Source organism: Mchenga conophoros, linkage group LG6 (genome assembly GCF_057382185.1).
Source record: "Mchenga conophoros isolate Kocher_MC1m ecotype Shallow Benthic linkage group LG6, M_conophoros_male_GT1.1, whole genome shotgun sequence".
Lineage (NCBI taxonomy): Eukaryota > Metazoa > Chordata > Actinopteri > Cichliformes > Cichlidae > Mchenga > Mchenga conophoros.
This window is the reverse complement of record NC_140531.1, coordinates 21,168,019-21,183,302: the sequence shown is the minus strand read 5'-3', so window position 1 is coordinate 21,183,302 and position 15,284 is coordinate 21,168,019. Positions and strand designations below refer to the sequence as shown.

General features: G+C 38.6%; 2 protein-coding genes across 3 annotated transcripts; both read right to left on the bottom strand.

Annotated features, from left to right (window-relative positions):
* Window positions 1–207: 207 nt before the first annotated feature.
* LOC146572536 (solute carrier family 22 member 7-like) lies at window positions 208–6,201 on the bottom strand. The gene is made up of 9 exons (XM_085276773.1): window positions 5,687–6,201; window positions 5,467–5,570; window positions 5,238–5,392; window positions 2,948–3,116; window positions 1,886–2,009; window positions 1,567–1,676; window positions 1,254–1,468; window positions 838–946; window positions 208–730 (listed from the first exon to the last, which is right to left on the bottom strand). Exons 1-9 carry the CDS (start codon window positions 6,065–6,067, stop codon window positions 520–522), a joined length of 1,578 nt encoding a protein of 525 aa, XP_085132899.1. The 5' UTR covers window positions 6,068–6,201; the 3' UTR covers window positions 208–519.
* A 2,907-nt stretch (window positions 6,202–9,108) lies between these two features.
* On the bottom strand, window positions 9,109–14,958 carry LOC146572535 (solute carrier family 22 member 7-like). Of its 2 annotated transcripts, none has more exons than XM_085276769.1 (10): window positions 14,578–14,958; window positions 14,383–14,486; window positions 12,863–13,017; window positions 12,517–12,685; window positions 12,282–12,405; window positions 12,081–12,190; window positions 10,643–10,857; window positions 9,997–10,105; window positions 9,687–9,908; window positions 9,109–9,591 (listed from the first exon to the last, which is right to left on the bottom strand). In XM_085276769.1, exons 1-10 carry the CDS (start codon window positions 14,956–14,958, stop codon window positions 9,516–9,518), a joined length of 1,665 nt encoding a protein of 554 aa, XP_085132895.1. In that variant the 3' UTR covers window positions 9,109–9,515. The 2 variants fall into 2 exon arrangements, with proteins under 2 accessions (XP_085132895.1, XP_085132896.1); XM_085276770.1 differs by having other exon boundaries at window positions 9,702–9,908.
* Between the last annotated feature and the right edge of the window lie 326 nt (window positions 14,959–15,284).

Sequence of the window (15,284 nt, the reverse complement as noted above, 5' to 3'; positions counted from 1 at the left end):
TGCTTTTGGTTGACTAAATATGGAAATGAAGGTTGGGTAAAGTGAATCAGTACTTGAACACCTGCTGTTTAAAAAAGAATGATCTACTTCAGTGCAGCGTTATGTTTATGCATAACATGACTTTAGAAATTCTGGGAAAATCCAATAAACGGTTTGGACTTCGACTCAGCCACAATATATTTTTTTAGGAACAAATGGAAAGTAAAATGTAACAGATTTAATGAAACTCAGTTTATTGGAAATATAACACTAACAATAATTTCTCACCTGGAAATGGTTCTCAAAGTAGACATTAGTAGGACTAAAACAGAAAAATGTAAAAGTTGTGCGCATTTTAATGAAACTGCTGCTTTATGCAATCATAGTAGTAGTGGTAGTGTAATTATTTGATTTGGTTATTTGAAATCCTTTAAAGTTATGCAGTTTCTAGAGTAAACTGCACTTGAGTTCACAGAATAGACTGCACTTTGGCTGTAGAATATCTGACGGGCCGAACGAGTTCATGTCAGAGATTCTTTACTACTGCTTCTGTTCAATGTCTTCTATGGTCTCTGGCAGGCACCTGTTGCGGGTCTCTGAAAGGGTCCTTGCTACTATTCCCCCGAGTACAGCCACAAAGCAAAAGATGACCTGTGGCAGCTCCGTCCAGACCTCATCCAGTAAGAGGATCATAGGAGCCACAGCTACGCCAAACCGAGCCATGAACGAGTTGTAACCCATACCATTCTGCCTGAAAACATAAACATATTAGTTTTAATCAGAGGATCTTGCAGAAAAAGCGATGTCCTGAAGAGTTTATTCAAAAGCAGAAGATTGGAATTAGGCGTGTAGAGTTACCTTACTACAGTCGGGTACAGCTCAGAGCTGTATAGCACTAGAGTGGCAAAGGATGCTGAAGAAAACCCTTTTCCAATGATGGCTACCACAGTCGTGGCGACCGACATTTCTACAAAGAGCATCAGAATCACGATTACCGCCAAATTTGAACACAAACGAAGATGGTGTGTTAGTGTAACGGTACAAAAAGGAAAAAAAAGATTTAAAATACTGTGCAACAATATTAAATGATCCCTCATTTCTTTTTGATTTTCCATTTTCTTTTGATTTATCACATGTAGTTTATTTCAAAGCTGTAAAACATACAACATTACCACCATTCCCTAAGTTGGTAGTGACAGCAGTGTCTTCTTGAAAAATATTTTTTTTAAAACAACCCAAATCTTAGATCAAGCCTGTGATCAAGAAGTGCCTACCTTTTGGTATCACAATATTGATTCCAAGACAAATGGCAGCCATCAGCAAAGTTCCCACCATAGTGTGTCGCCTGCCTATCTTTTCCAGTAAGTAGAGGACTGCCAGCTTGGCAGGAAGTTCAATTAATGCATAGGTAAACTGAGTGAGATAGATGTTGAGCCCGAAACCTGTGATCTTGAAGCTGATGCCGTAAAATGTAGTTGCAACGCAAAACCTAGGGACGGAGAAGGAAGCGGCTCGTTAGTGAACAATCTGTTGGTTTACAATTTATACACAAGATTCAATACACTGTAAAGCCCTGAGAATGCAGACCATAATATACCAGTACGCAGGGCCAGTTTCCTCATCTCAGGTGTCCGAATCAGGTCGAGGTAAGAGTAGGTTCGATCTCGTTTCTCCATCGTAACAATGGTGGATAGTGTCTGAAAGAATTCAAAGCCATTTGAGGGCAAGCTTCCATTTGCAACAATGCTGTGAAGATCAGAACAAAACCTACGATTACATTTAGATAAGAATACACTGTATTCTTTAGTGCCTTTGTTCACCTTCTTTGTGTGTAATTAGTGCCTATAATAACACCATAATGGACTCTACTTGGCTCCCTTGACTTAACCATCTGGAGCTTACAAACCTCTATTTCCAGTGTGTGGATCGACTCTTCTGTCCGATTCATGTTGGCACAGTTTTTCAGATACATCTGAGCTTGCTCCAGCTTTCCATTGGCAATCAGCCACCTAGCTGACTCTGGCATCCACCTAATGTTAGGGGGGAATTATTATTATTATCATTTTTAACCCATATGTAGGCCTATTGCAATGCAGCATTTAAAATAAAAACAAATCTCAAATATCTGTTCAGATTGAGAGACATAGTGAAGACTTGATAGAAGATTTTGAGCTAATAGTTGACCAATGAAGCTGGTTTTAATAAAACAGATTGCAGAAGCCATGACAACAGACAATGGTTCAAACATGGATGATAATAAGAAGAAACCATACATTCAGAATCTAAATGTCACAGACTATAAAGAATTATGGTTCAGCTAAAATTTATCAGTTCACTGTCCCTGTGGTCATCACACTGCTTCATTTTAAGTTTTTGTCAAGTTTTGTCAGTTTTCAGGAGTTCAAAACTTCACTTGTGAGGTTTCAGGGAGCTTGACCTTTGACCACCAAGATCTATTCAGTTTATCCTTGAGTCCCAAGTTTTGTAAAGCATCAGTCTTTGTATTCAGTTAATTATTCTTCCTTCAAGAGTCAAGTGTCTACACTTACCCAAAATCACTTCCCTTGAAGGCCACAATCCCAGAGTTTTGTTAAAATTTCATAACTAATTTCATAACTAATCTATCAGGACAAGGACAAGCAAGGATATGCATGCCATTTTTTGTTTCATATATGCAGTGGCAAGCAAGTGTTTAGTTACGGAGGAATCATCAAATTATTTCAATGCTTAAATTTTCTAAATTAAGCTTTGTTGTAAAAGGCAGAAATTTGGGTGCTTAAAATTTTACTATTACAACATTAGTATTATGTTATTAAATCGGTGCGCAAAATATTTTTAATCTGTGTTTGTCCTTCAACTCATGCATGACTAGATCGATGCTGGATGTTAACCAGTTACAGACTTCCAGGTGAAAGCGATTAAAGTGTACTGAAATGAGCCTCTGTTTGATAACATGCCTTAGTCATACCTCCAAGTGAAGATGGCCAAGATTAAAGGTAATGTAACACTGATTATCAGCCTCCTCCAATCATTCACAAAATAGGCAATAAGTGAAAACACTGTATTTCCAAACGTCCAGGATAAACTGTCGATCACTCCCACAATCTTCCTGTGTTCAATGTCCACCCACTCCACACCTGAAATAAACAAGCAGTCGATTCATTTCTTAAGTAGCTTAATTAAAGAAAGCTTTTAGTATGATGCTTATCAGCAGCCTTAGAGGGGACACAATTCAAAGAACTTTTACATGAGCTGAAAAAATGTTGTTGCGCGCACACAAGCCAAAAGAGAGTGGGTGCCTCTATCCTCTATAATGCAATATAATACTGTAATTTGGGAACGAGTTTCTGTCTTTTATGCAAAAATTTGCAATACAGTGTGCTCTCTCTGCGTCCCCCCCACAGAGTTGAAGCTGAACAGGCGTCTGCAGCAGCTCATTTTGATCTTTTTTTTTTCTCATTTTTAAATTACATTACTAAGCATACGGCACTACTCGTACTGCAAGTCAAAAGTTCACAGGACTACTGACCAATGTTCCCTCTAAGCTGCACGCGTGCGCAATTGCGCACTGCTGGCACGGTGTCTGCGCACAGTAAATCTGCGTTGCGCACGGAAAAAAAATCTGACCTGAATTGAAATTAAAATTAATACTTTAACAATTCTGTTTTGCAGTGTTAGTCAGTGAGTGACTGGCTGCTCCCGTATGGGATTAGAACGATGCTACCTTATCCCATAGTCCAGCCAATAATGCGATTCACATTCATATATACGCAGCTAATCAACGTCGTTGACAGGCTATGACAGCGTCCTCATGTGCCGACACCGGTGTTTTAGCTAACAAAGCGGCGTGGCTGATGTGGAGTGAAGCCACGTTAAATGACAACGTGGACAACCATTGGAGATGTGAGCAGGACAGACGGAACAACTGACAGAAAAAGTGTGGACTTTATACCAGCGTTTAAATCGTGTTGATAGGCCACGTAAAACCAGAATTGTGATTTTAAAAAAAATGCAATGTTTGGTTTTCTTCCTGAATACTATCGTTGTTTATACTTACTGCGGGAAGAAACGGTAAAAACAGCGTTTTATAAGGAAAACGAAAAAACCCCACCCTTTCCCATTGGTGGAAAAATGTACCATGTCGACCAATCAAAAAATGATATGGCAACAGTTGTTTAGGAAGGGGGAAGTTTTAGGAGTGACGGCGGTGTTTTGAGATGTGAGAGATTTGCGACGTTTAGCGCAAATCTTGTGTAGTTAGTGTGTAGTGTAGTCAATAGTTTTGTTGTGTGTGTCAGAACAATGAGGCGACTGCTGAATGTTACAGGTGTTACAGGAGTGATACATCTCCTGTTGTCAGGCCTGCAGGAATCAGGCTCCTTTATCTCATAGTGGACAGAAATTATGTTTTGGAGTGGCACAAATAATTTGTGTGGCATCAAATTTGATGCAGAACAGCTGATTGTTCTGTAAATAGCTTGAAATGTTTATTTAAAAAAACGCCTTGGCTGCATTTTTAGGTAAACAGCAGCAAAAAATGTTGTTGTTTGCATAACTCAGTTACTTTTTTGAAGAAGTAACTATATAATTAATTGCCCAACATTGGTCATTATATACTGTATTTTGCAGACAAAGAGTTACAGGACTCTCTCCCAGACCACAGACTCAGACTCATAATACAAGTCAGAGCTTTATAAAAAATTTTTTTTAGAAAGTTGTGTTTTCAAAATTGGAGTTCAAGTTATTTTTACTTCCAATAGTTTTAACATACTACACAGATCATGAACAAGATTTCTTTTAAAATAATTTCATTGTAAGTGGGCTAAAGCAGTTAATTAAAAATAGTCTAACATAAATGCTGTAATTTGATTATTTTAATAAACCATGTAACTTGGATGGATTCGATGCCGGCGTGACCACAGTGCACACGTCTGATGTCGCTCACAGTGGTCCAAGGGACCGCTCAGGGAGTTTGTGCGTTTGCTTAGACACATGAAAAATTAGAGGGAACATTGCTACTGACTAAACACTGCCTGCTATCATGACCTGTTACGTGTAATCAATGTGTGCAAAGCTCCTCTGTTCTAGAAAAAAAAAATAGATTTAAGATTTTTTTTGCGATTACATTTAAAGCTTGCTCACAGCAGTCAACATGGCATTGAAATAGTATTATATATTTTCTCCTCTGTGGCTTCTGAAGTGAAGCTGATATAAGAACGGATACAGTGTATGTTTAGATGATGAAATGAAATAATCACTGAGGACTGCTGAAACGATGACGATGCCTGTGATGCAGAAGCCAGTAAGGAACCTCAGGACCATGAACATCACGTAGGAAGTAGAAAAGGCGCTTGCAACAGCAAACACCATCCCAGACACGTATGATACCAGCAGCATGATCCTTCTGCCATACCTATGGAAAAATCAGAAAGTCTCAATCTTTGTTTTGTTTTTTTCAGTAGCTGGAACACTGGAAATCGCTGATACCTGTCGCTCAGGCTGCCAAAGGCCATCGCTCCAAACATGACTCCAACAAAGAAGATGGTAGCAGTTGCTTTGTTTTTCCCTCTTCTATCACACACCAAGTCCCACTTGTACAAAGAAAAAAAAGATGCTATTCTACATTTGGTTGTGGGATTATTTAATAATTAGGAACAAATACATTTTAATTTATTTCACAATAGAAAAAAAAGTACAAAAGAATCACCTCTGAGGTCAGCGTAGACTTGAAAGTAGTGTTATCGTACACCCATCCATTCTGGCACGGCACTTTACGCGCATCAGTGATGTGGGAAGTGTTAAATAGCAGATGATATTGAGGCTCCTGGAACATCTGACAGGAGCTTGGAGTCCCATCCTGCTGAACTGGAATAGTAACAAGAAGCCTCTCTGTCTGGGATAAATTCATAAAAATACCCACATCATCCAGAGAGCTGATGTCACAGTGATGAGAGGGAACAGCTGCAATGAAATTGTTGAGCATGAAGTGGCAAGGCAGAGTGAAGCGGCCGATGAAACTGATCACAATGATCATTATCTGAAATCTTCCAAATCCGTTAATATCAGCAAGAACATTCTCAAACTTCATTGTGGCCTCCTGCTGTAAACGAAATGTCTTCCTTTAAGGTTAAAAAGAAAAGGAAAGTCCTCAGTTGCTTGTAGCCTATATCCAAAACTAGCAAATCTTTGTTTGATTTGCTTCTGGACTATCTGTAATAAGTCAGTGTTTTACCTGTCTTAACAAGTTAACTAATGTTTATCTATGTGACTGTAAATAGAAGCTCGCTCTAGTCTACTGCAGGCTCTCCATTGTTGACACAGCAGAATGACTCATCATAATAAAGAAACTGCGATTCAGTGGAAATGTATGGGCAAACATGGGAAAAAGACAATTTGCATTTAGTGGTTTTTGACCACTTTTTATTTATTTCCTTTAAATAATATAACAAAATAGCAAAAGTAGCAATGAAAAAAAAGGCTATTGCTGTTACAAAAATGTGAGACAGGGTTCAAAGTCCTGTTACAGCAGGACATGAGCAAAAACAATAGGAATAAATGAAAAAAGCTGATGGAAAGCATTTTAAAGACATCAAGCTCTATTACATCATTTTATCTTTTTTTTAATAGCATCTCTGTTTCTTATTTTGTAAGGGACCAGCAGCAGTTAGGACTGATCAGTGCGCTAAGACTAAAGTTCTATGAGGTAATACTGTGATCTGTTGAAGGCATGCCAAATAATAGCATATATACCGGTATATTTTTAAACCAAAATGTCACCTAATAAATTACACCGTATGGTATGACCGGCTCTTGCTGGCAACATCTGAAACTTTTAAGGTGATTTGAAGTAAATTCAAACTGTAGCAAAATGTGGCAAATGTGGGCCACATACAGGAGCTGCTGCAGTTTTTGTGCTGATGATAATGCCAGTGGAGGTTTGGAGCTCTGCAGCTGCTGAGTCAACCACAGAGTGCAGGTGATTTTTATGCCAACTTGGTGACCCTGCTCTGTACCTTTACATGGTCTGCCACTTTATGGCTGTGAGTTGCTGCAGTTCGTAAACGCTTCCACTTTACAATAATGCCGCTTACAGCTGATCATGGAAAATCTAGGAGGAAAGACCAAGGTCATCTTTTTAAAAACAGGCCACATGGCTAGGTTCTTGATTTTACACACCTGTGGCAACTGGTGAAAACATCTGAATTCAAAGATTAGGAGTTGTGGCAAAAGACACACTTTTGTCCATATATTGAGGAATGAGGAAATTTTAAATCTTGTGTGTTTTTATTATTTAGTGCTGTAGGACTGATGTGTTTGTCTTATATGCAGATCTTTAAGGTCAAAGGGCAGTTTGTCAGAGCAATAGAAATGTGGTTATTCCTATTGTATTTTAAACCACAGGATTCATGGCAGCTATCATGTACAGGGAGTGCAGAATTATTAGGCAAATGAGTATTTTGTCCACATCATCCTCTTCATGCATGTTGTCTTACTCCAAGCTGTATAGGCTCGAAAGCCTACTACCAATTAAGCATATTAGGTGATGTGCATCTCTGTAATGAGAAGGGGTGTGGTCTAATGACATCAACACCCTATATCAGGTGTGCATAATTATTAGGCAACGTCCTTTCCTTTGGCAAAATGGGTCAAAAGAAGGACTTGACAGGCTCAGAAAAGTCAAAAATAGTGAGATATCTTGCAGAGGGATGCAGCAGTCTCAAAATTGCAAAGCTTCTGAAGCGTGATCATCGAACAATCAAGCGTTTCATTCAAAATAGTCAACAGGGTCGCAAGAAGCGTGTGGAAAAACCAAGGCGCAAAATAACTGCCCATGAACTGAGAAAAGTCAAGCGTGCAGCTGCCAAGATGCCACTTGCCACCAGTTTGGCCATATTTCAGAGCTGCAACATCACTGGAGTGCCCAAAAGCACAAGGTGTGCAATACTCAGAGACATGGCCAAGGTAAGAAAGGCTGAAAGACGACCACCACTGAACAAGACACACAAGCTGAAACGTCAACACTGGGCCAAGAAATATCTCAAGACTGATTATTTTAAGGTTTTATGGACTGATGAAATGAGAGTGAGTCTTGATGGGCCAGATGGATGGGCCCGTGGCTGGATTGGTAAAGGGCAGAGAGCTCCAGTCCGACTCAGACACCAGCAAGGTGGAGGTGGAGTACTGGTTTGGGCTGGTATCATGAAAGATGAGCTTGTGGGGCCTTTTCGGCTTGAGGATGGAGTCAAGCTCAACTCCCAGTCCTACTGCCAGTTTCTGGAAGACACCTTCTTCAAGCAGTGGTACAGGAAGAAGTCTGCATCCTTCAAGAAAAACATGATTTTCATGCAGGACAATGCTCCATCACACGCGTCCAAGTACTCCACAGCGTGGCTGGCAAGAAAGGGTATAAAAGAAGAAAAACTAATGACATGGCCACCTTGTTCACCTGATCTGAACCCCATTGAGAACCTGTGGTCCATCATCAAATGTGAGATTTACAAGGAGGGAAAACAGTACACCTCTCTGAACAGTGTCTGGGAGGCTGTGGTTGCTGCTGCACGCAATGTTGATGGTGAACAGATCAAAACACTGACAGAATCCATGGGTGGCAGGCTTTTGAGTGTCCTTGCAAAGAAAGGTGGCTATATTGGTCGCTGATTTGTTTTTGAATGTCAGAAATGTATATTTGTGAATGTGGAGATGTTATATTGGTGTCACTGGTAAAAATAAATAATTGAAATGGGTATATATTTGCTTTTTGTTAAGTTGCCTAATAATTATGCACAGTAATAGTCACCTGCACACACAGATATCCCCCTAAAATAGCTAAAACTAAAAACAAACTAAAAACTACTTCCAAAAACATTCAGCTTTGATATTAATGAGTTTTTTGGGTTCATTGAGAACATGGTTGTTGTTCAATAATAAAATTATTCCTCAAAAATACAACTTGCCTAATAATTCTGCACTCCCTGTATCAGTTTGTCTCTGTTTACAGCAAGTTACCACACTCGCTCTTGCACTTATAGATAGAATTTAATTTATAATAACTGTGGATCTCCTCATTTATCGAGCATAAAATCAACACCTCAAACACAAATATGTCATACAGTATTTGAAATTGGGTTTCAAGATTTATTTAGATTTATTTTTACTAAAGAACACAGACGTATGACTCACAAGACAATCAGATTTAGAGCAAAAAATATATAACTGAATCTAACAAACCGTGCTTCTTCATTAGCTCAAGTTTCCTAACATACTCAATCTAATGAAAGGACTGAGGTATTTGTGTTTTTTATAAATTTATAGCTACACAGCGGTATGTACTTAGATCACACATGTGAAAGGCACTGCATTTGTACCCTCTGCAACAACAAATAAGAATTCTACTACAGCTAAATTTGGATATTTCCCCCACGAGGAGGTAAAATGACTTCATATTCAACATGGATTGAACATGTGTAAAAGACACTGTTTTACATATGTTTAAACTGTTTGCTCCCATCAAGTTGCTGTGGTGATTTAGTGTAGTCCTATGGGGATTTTGATTGCACTGACAAAAACGCACAGGCAGGAGATTTCTCATCAGAGGCGGAGACTGATCGTCTTCTGAAATACAAAAGACATTTTCATTTTAAAATGTACATAATTTTATATACATTTTACAATGTTTATAATGTCTCATGTTTGGATGATTTTTCTACATTAAAGCGCAGTACGTTGTCTGTTCCACGTCCTCAATAGTCTCTGGCAAACGCACATTGTACGTCTCAGGGAGCAAAGAAGCTGACAGTCCGGAGCCTAAAGCCACCAGGGAAAAAACAAAACTTGGCAGATTCACCCACACGTCTTCAAGGAGCATGATCAAGGGGGATACAGCCACACCTACACGGGCCATAAAGGAACAGTATCCCAATCCATTTTGCCTGAATTACAAAAAGAAGAAAAAATAAAACAAATGTTGTGCTCTGATTATCAGGCAGCAAAATAAAAGACAATGTGCATTTTACTGACCTCATTACTGTGGGATAAAGCTCCGTTGTGTACAGAAAAACGATTGTAAAAGAGCCCTCTGAAAACATCTTGCCCAAAGCTCCCACAGCTGTCCGAAGATCCCCCCTATCTGAAAAGAAAACACTATAATTCACCTTGTGTTCTAGTTAAGACTTTTCTCTGAATTTATTAGAAGATTAAATACTACAAATGCATAAGGACATTTAATTTAGCTCATACAGATAATGGGGTCATCCCATATTCAACTAATTATAATGAGCTAAAAGTTCAACCTTCAGACTAAACACTGAACATCTTAGATGTTTTGTTTCTAATTTATTATGTCAGATATGGGGGTAATTACTAATTCAACAATCTACTGTTTAAAGAAAACTGTTTCAGGGGAAGAACTACATTGAAGAGGAGCTAACATGGTTTACTTCAGACACTGGATGAACTGGGCTGCGCCAAGACTAGAACAATGAATTTTTATGAACTAGCAGCTTGAATCATGCAAAACTACTCCAGAACAAGAGTGAATTATGTGTAGTCTTTGTCAGTCTGGTCAAAGAATCATGGCTTGGTGCATGTGACAAATAATATAATACTAGAAAGTAAGCTAATAAACTAAAATGAATACATCTACACATTTGAATGGATCATATACCTGCATGGATAAACACACTGCTGAATATAAGCAGCCCAGTCAAAATGAGCATCCCGGCTTGATTCCACCTTCGACCTATTTTGTCTACGGTGAAAAAGACGAATCCTTTGGCTGGAATCTCTATGACACCATAGATGAACTGTGTGAGATAAATGTTCACACCAAATCCGCTGATATTCAAGCTGATCCCGTAATAAGCGAAGGCCACTCCAAACCTGCGAGCAAGACCAGACTTTTGTCATTTTAAAGTTAAACAGTTGCCCCAAAGAACAGTAGTTTCTCATTAGCTACCTGGTATCTGACATGGATAATAGTAAAACCATTGTTATCGAAACAGTGTTAGAGTTCAGCAAACATGATGTTGAATAACCTGTTCTTGGCAGTTTAATCTAGTCTAGTCTAGTTAAAAATTTGTTTAGACATGAGATTTGGGCCAATGTTTTCGACGCAATTTTGCTGTTGACCTTTTGAAGGTTGCCTGGATGTCCTTGTTAGACTTTCCAGCAAAAGGTGGAGTAGGTAAGGAGGGGTGGGGGCACAGTGCTTCTGCCACTGAGCTAACCAACTAGGCTGAGGTTTAATAACTTCAAGAGCTGAATTGCTCAAAAACGAAGACTCCAGAAATAATTTAGATGTAGTGTTGTCTTTGGAATATATGTTCTCAATGTAGCTGTAAATTTCCTTAATACAAAATTATGGTGGTGATATTTTTTACTTTTTCTAAATGCACCTCAGAGAAGAAGAAAACAACATCAACATCTGGCTTTCTACAGTTCCGTTTTTGCCATCATAACGGCCAGTGGTTTTAACCTGGGGGATAATGCCACCATTTCAGCCAAGTTTACTGGTTGTAGCTAAGAGACACTGGTAAATATTTGTATAGCGCTTTACACTATACACGGTCATCCACCCATTCACACACACATTCACACACTGGTGATGGCAAGCTACAGTGTAGCCACAGCCACCCTGGGGCGCACTGACAGAGACGAGGCTGCCGTACACTGGCGCCACCGGGCCCGGGTGAAGTGGCTTGCCCAAGGACACAGCGACCGAGACTGTCGGAGCCGGGGGCTCGAACCGGCAACCTTCCGATTACAAGACGAATGCCCAACTCTTGAGCCACGATCGCCCACATCGTGGGCAAGTGGGCCTTAACAATGCAAGGCCCTAACTGGGCATTGTTTTAATTTTTGGACTGAATAAACATACTGGTGCATCCCTATCATGGATATAGACAGCTGTCTCCAAATTTTAAAGGTGGATCTTCTAAGGTTGAAGATCAAATATGCATTTCTCGGTTATTAATAATTATTCAATGAACCTCCCAATCACGGACATGGACACCTTTGTCCACAGTTTTAACCATTAAATATGTACTAATGAGCAAATAGTTTATATACTTATGTATAATGTTTTAAATGTTCAAGATAAATACCACACAATGCCACTAAGTAGAGCGCGCCTTCTCATTTTGGGTGTCTTCACGAGGTCCAAATAGGAATACTTTCTGTTTTCATCTTCTACAAGTATTACTGTAGACAGAAACTGTAGAGTAAAAAGGAAACTTTATTCAGAGAAAGGAGCTGTGAAGTGTACAGTTCTGTCTTGAAGTTAGCTGATAATGAAAATGTTGTACCTCAGGTTTTAAGTCAGCCATGACATCCTCTCTGCCGTTAACTGTTGCACATCTACTCAGGTAAAAATGAGCGTCATCCGTTTTTCCATTACTCATCAGCCACCTGGCAGACTCAGGGAGCCACCTATGAGAAAGAGCAATGAGAAGGTTTAGAAGGTCTTTTAAATACTTTTAGAAAGACAGGAACTAGTTTTCCCTGCATGAAAACTGAATAATGATATTAATTTGTCTTTACCACCAACAGAGCATAGCTGGAAACAGTGGGGAGATTACAGCAGCAGTCAGGAATCTCCAATCATTGATCAAATAGGCCACTCCAGGTAGAATAACACAACCAACACTCCAGTCCAAGCTCATTAAAACAGCCACTGTAGTCCGATGCCTGATTTCCACCCATTCAAGACCTATGTGGAGGAATTTTATGTATTTTTTTTATTAATAATGACACTGATTGAGGTTACTGATAAAAATAAGGATTTTGAGCAAACCACACCTGTATGGGCATCATCTCAAAAAAATTTAATTGTGTCAGTGTGATGTTTCATTTATTTTTTGTTCGATGTGAATGACAGGCAACTCACAGAGGACGAAGGAGCTTATACTAATTCCAGAGAGTCCGAGTCCAGTACAAAATCTCATTGTGGCAAACATTAGGAAATTATAGGACAAAGCGGTCGCAATCCCAAAAATGAAACTTGCCATGTAAGACAACAGAAGTGTTTTTTTCCGGCCAAACCTGTAAAACAAATTTTTTAAAAATTACAGTCAAATAATCTACGGAACACTTAAATGAAAAAAAGCCTAGATTACAACTGTTAAGAACAATTTATTTTCTCCTAATTTTTGAAGTTGAATGTTTTTTTTAGCTCACTAAAATCAAAATAAATGTTAGACTTTTGAAAAAAAATGGAAAAACAAAAAAAAAAATCCTTTGCACTTGGAAAAATAACTAAAATAAAATAAAGGAGGGAAGTAAGGAAATAATATTTGTTTCAGTATTTCTTAATTTGGCAAAACCTTTATTACATACCAATGAGGTATTGATGGACATTTTTTATTAAGACTCTGGATGTCTACAAGACTGTGAGTCAACTGCTTTCAAAAAATTGTGTAATTTTAATTGTACTACCTGCAATGGCTATCCTAAATCTTGCCTTTGGCTTATACCAACCATGTAGTAATAATTAAAAAGACTAAAACTAAACATTTTCCAACAAGACAAACTAAACTGAAACAAAAAAAAAAATCCTCTGTAGAAACTAACTGAAAATACATTGAATTAAAAACTAAATGTCAAAATGAAATAAAATAAAAATTAATGAGAAAATAAAAAAACGTTAAAATAATTCTGGTCCCATTGTCACAGATGTTAAAAAAAGGCAGACCTAGCCATGCGGTCTGCCTTTTCAAACATTTGTGAATGAAGGGGGCATTCAGAAGACCTCTTTGATTTTGAGTGTGATGTAATGGGATGCCACTGTTGCAACAAGTCAGCCGTGAAGTGACCACACACCACACAAGGTTCCAGAGCACCAAGTGCTGAGGGCCATAGCACATGAAAAAAAGGGACACTATTGATAGAAGAACTGCAGAGATCCAAACTTTCTCCAGCATCAACCTGGAGCTGGAACTTTACGGCTTTGCCTTTTGGGCAGTTCCTGTATGGGTAATGTTTGGGTGGGCTTAATGCCTTGTCAGTATAGTGTACTTTTACATAATTGAAATATTTCTTATAAAGAAAAAAGTGAAATCCCTCTGACCTGAAGTATTTCAAAAAAGGTTGTTTTAAATATAAACAGTACTCTAGATAAAGGACCTTAGTGATGTTCTCCACTGTTCTGTCTTTGAGGCCTCTATGGAAGCATCCAAACTCACCTAATAGAGGGGCTTACTCCACCCTACTTGCAAAGTACCTGTGAATGATTACTTTTGGCAATACAATTTTGTTCTTTGCTATCTAGGGCTCATCATAATATTTGGCAATGCACACCCAGATCAATACAGACTTGTCACCATAGTTGTACAAAAAAATGTTAAGCATAGTTGATTTTATTATTCAGTGTGTTTGTGCTCGATTTTAAAGGTGATGACATGGACTCACCTGTCACTAAGGAAGCCAAATATTCCTGATCCTAACATGACCCCCACAAAGAATATGGTGGCCGTGGCTCTGTTCATTTTTTTCTTGTCACAAACCAGATCCCACTATAAAGGGAACAGAGACAAAAGGAAAACATAGGCTAATTCACAACTGGTATTAATTTCCTGCTTGTTAAATGGAAATATTGATCCTCACCTCTGTAGCCAGAGTAGATCTGAAGATGGTGGTGTCATATATCCAACCATTCTGGCATGGCATTGTGGGTATGTAGGTTAAGTTGGAAGAGTTTGACAGCAGTTGGTACTGAGGCTCTGCAAACATCTGACAGGAGCTCAAACTCCCATCCTGCTCAAAAGGGATATTAACATTGAGCCTCTCTTCCAAAGATAAATTCCTGAAAACACCTCCATTATTCTGAGACCTGATATCACAGTGGTGAGAGGGAATAAATGTAATAAAATTATTCAGCAGGAAGTTAAATGGTAAAGTCAGCCGTGGAATTATTAACAAGAGGAATGTTCTTAGTTGGAATCTTCCAAAGCCATTGATCTCTGCCAGCACATTGTCAAACCTCATCTTGGAAAACAAAAGAGACACAAACTAGAGAATAACCTGAAGCAAATACCTTCAGGAGCACAAAATAGATTTTCATAGTGAGCCACAAGCCGCTTTTATTCCATTAAGCGTTCTTGGTTAACGGTCAGCTGATGTTCAATGTGTTAATTTGTTGTTAGGCAGTATGAACAAAATAAACTGAACTCAGTGAACCGTAGAAGTAAATAAATAATTTTCCAAGAAAGCTGTAACTTTAGTCATAAAGTACCAAGGTCCAAAGTTTAAACAAATGTGTATTGGCTGAGTTTAATACAAGAAATTTCCAGTGGGGAAAAAGTCATTCTTTT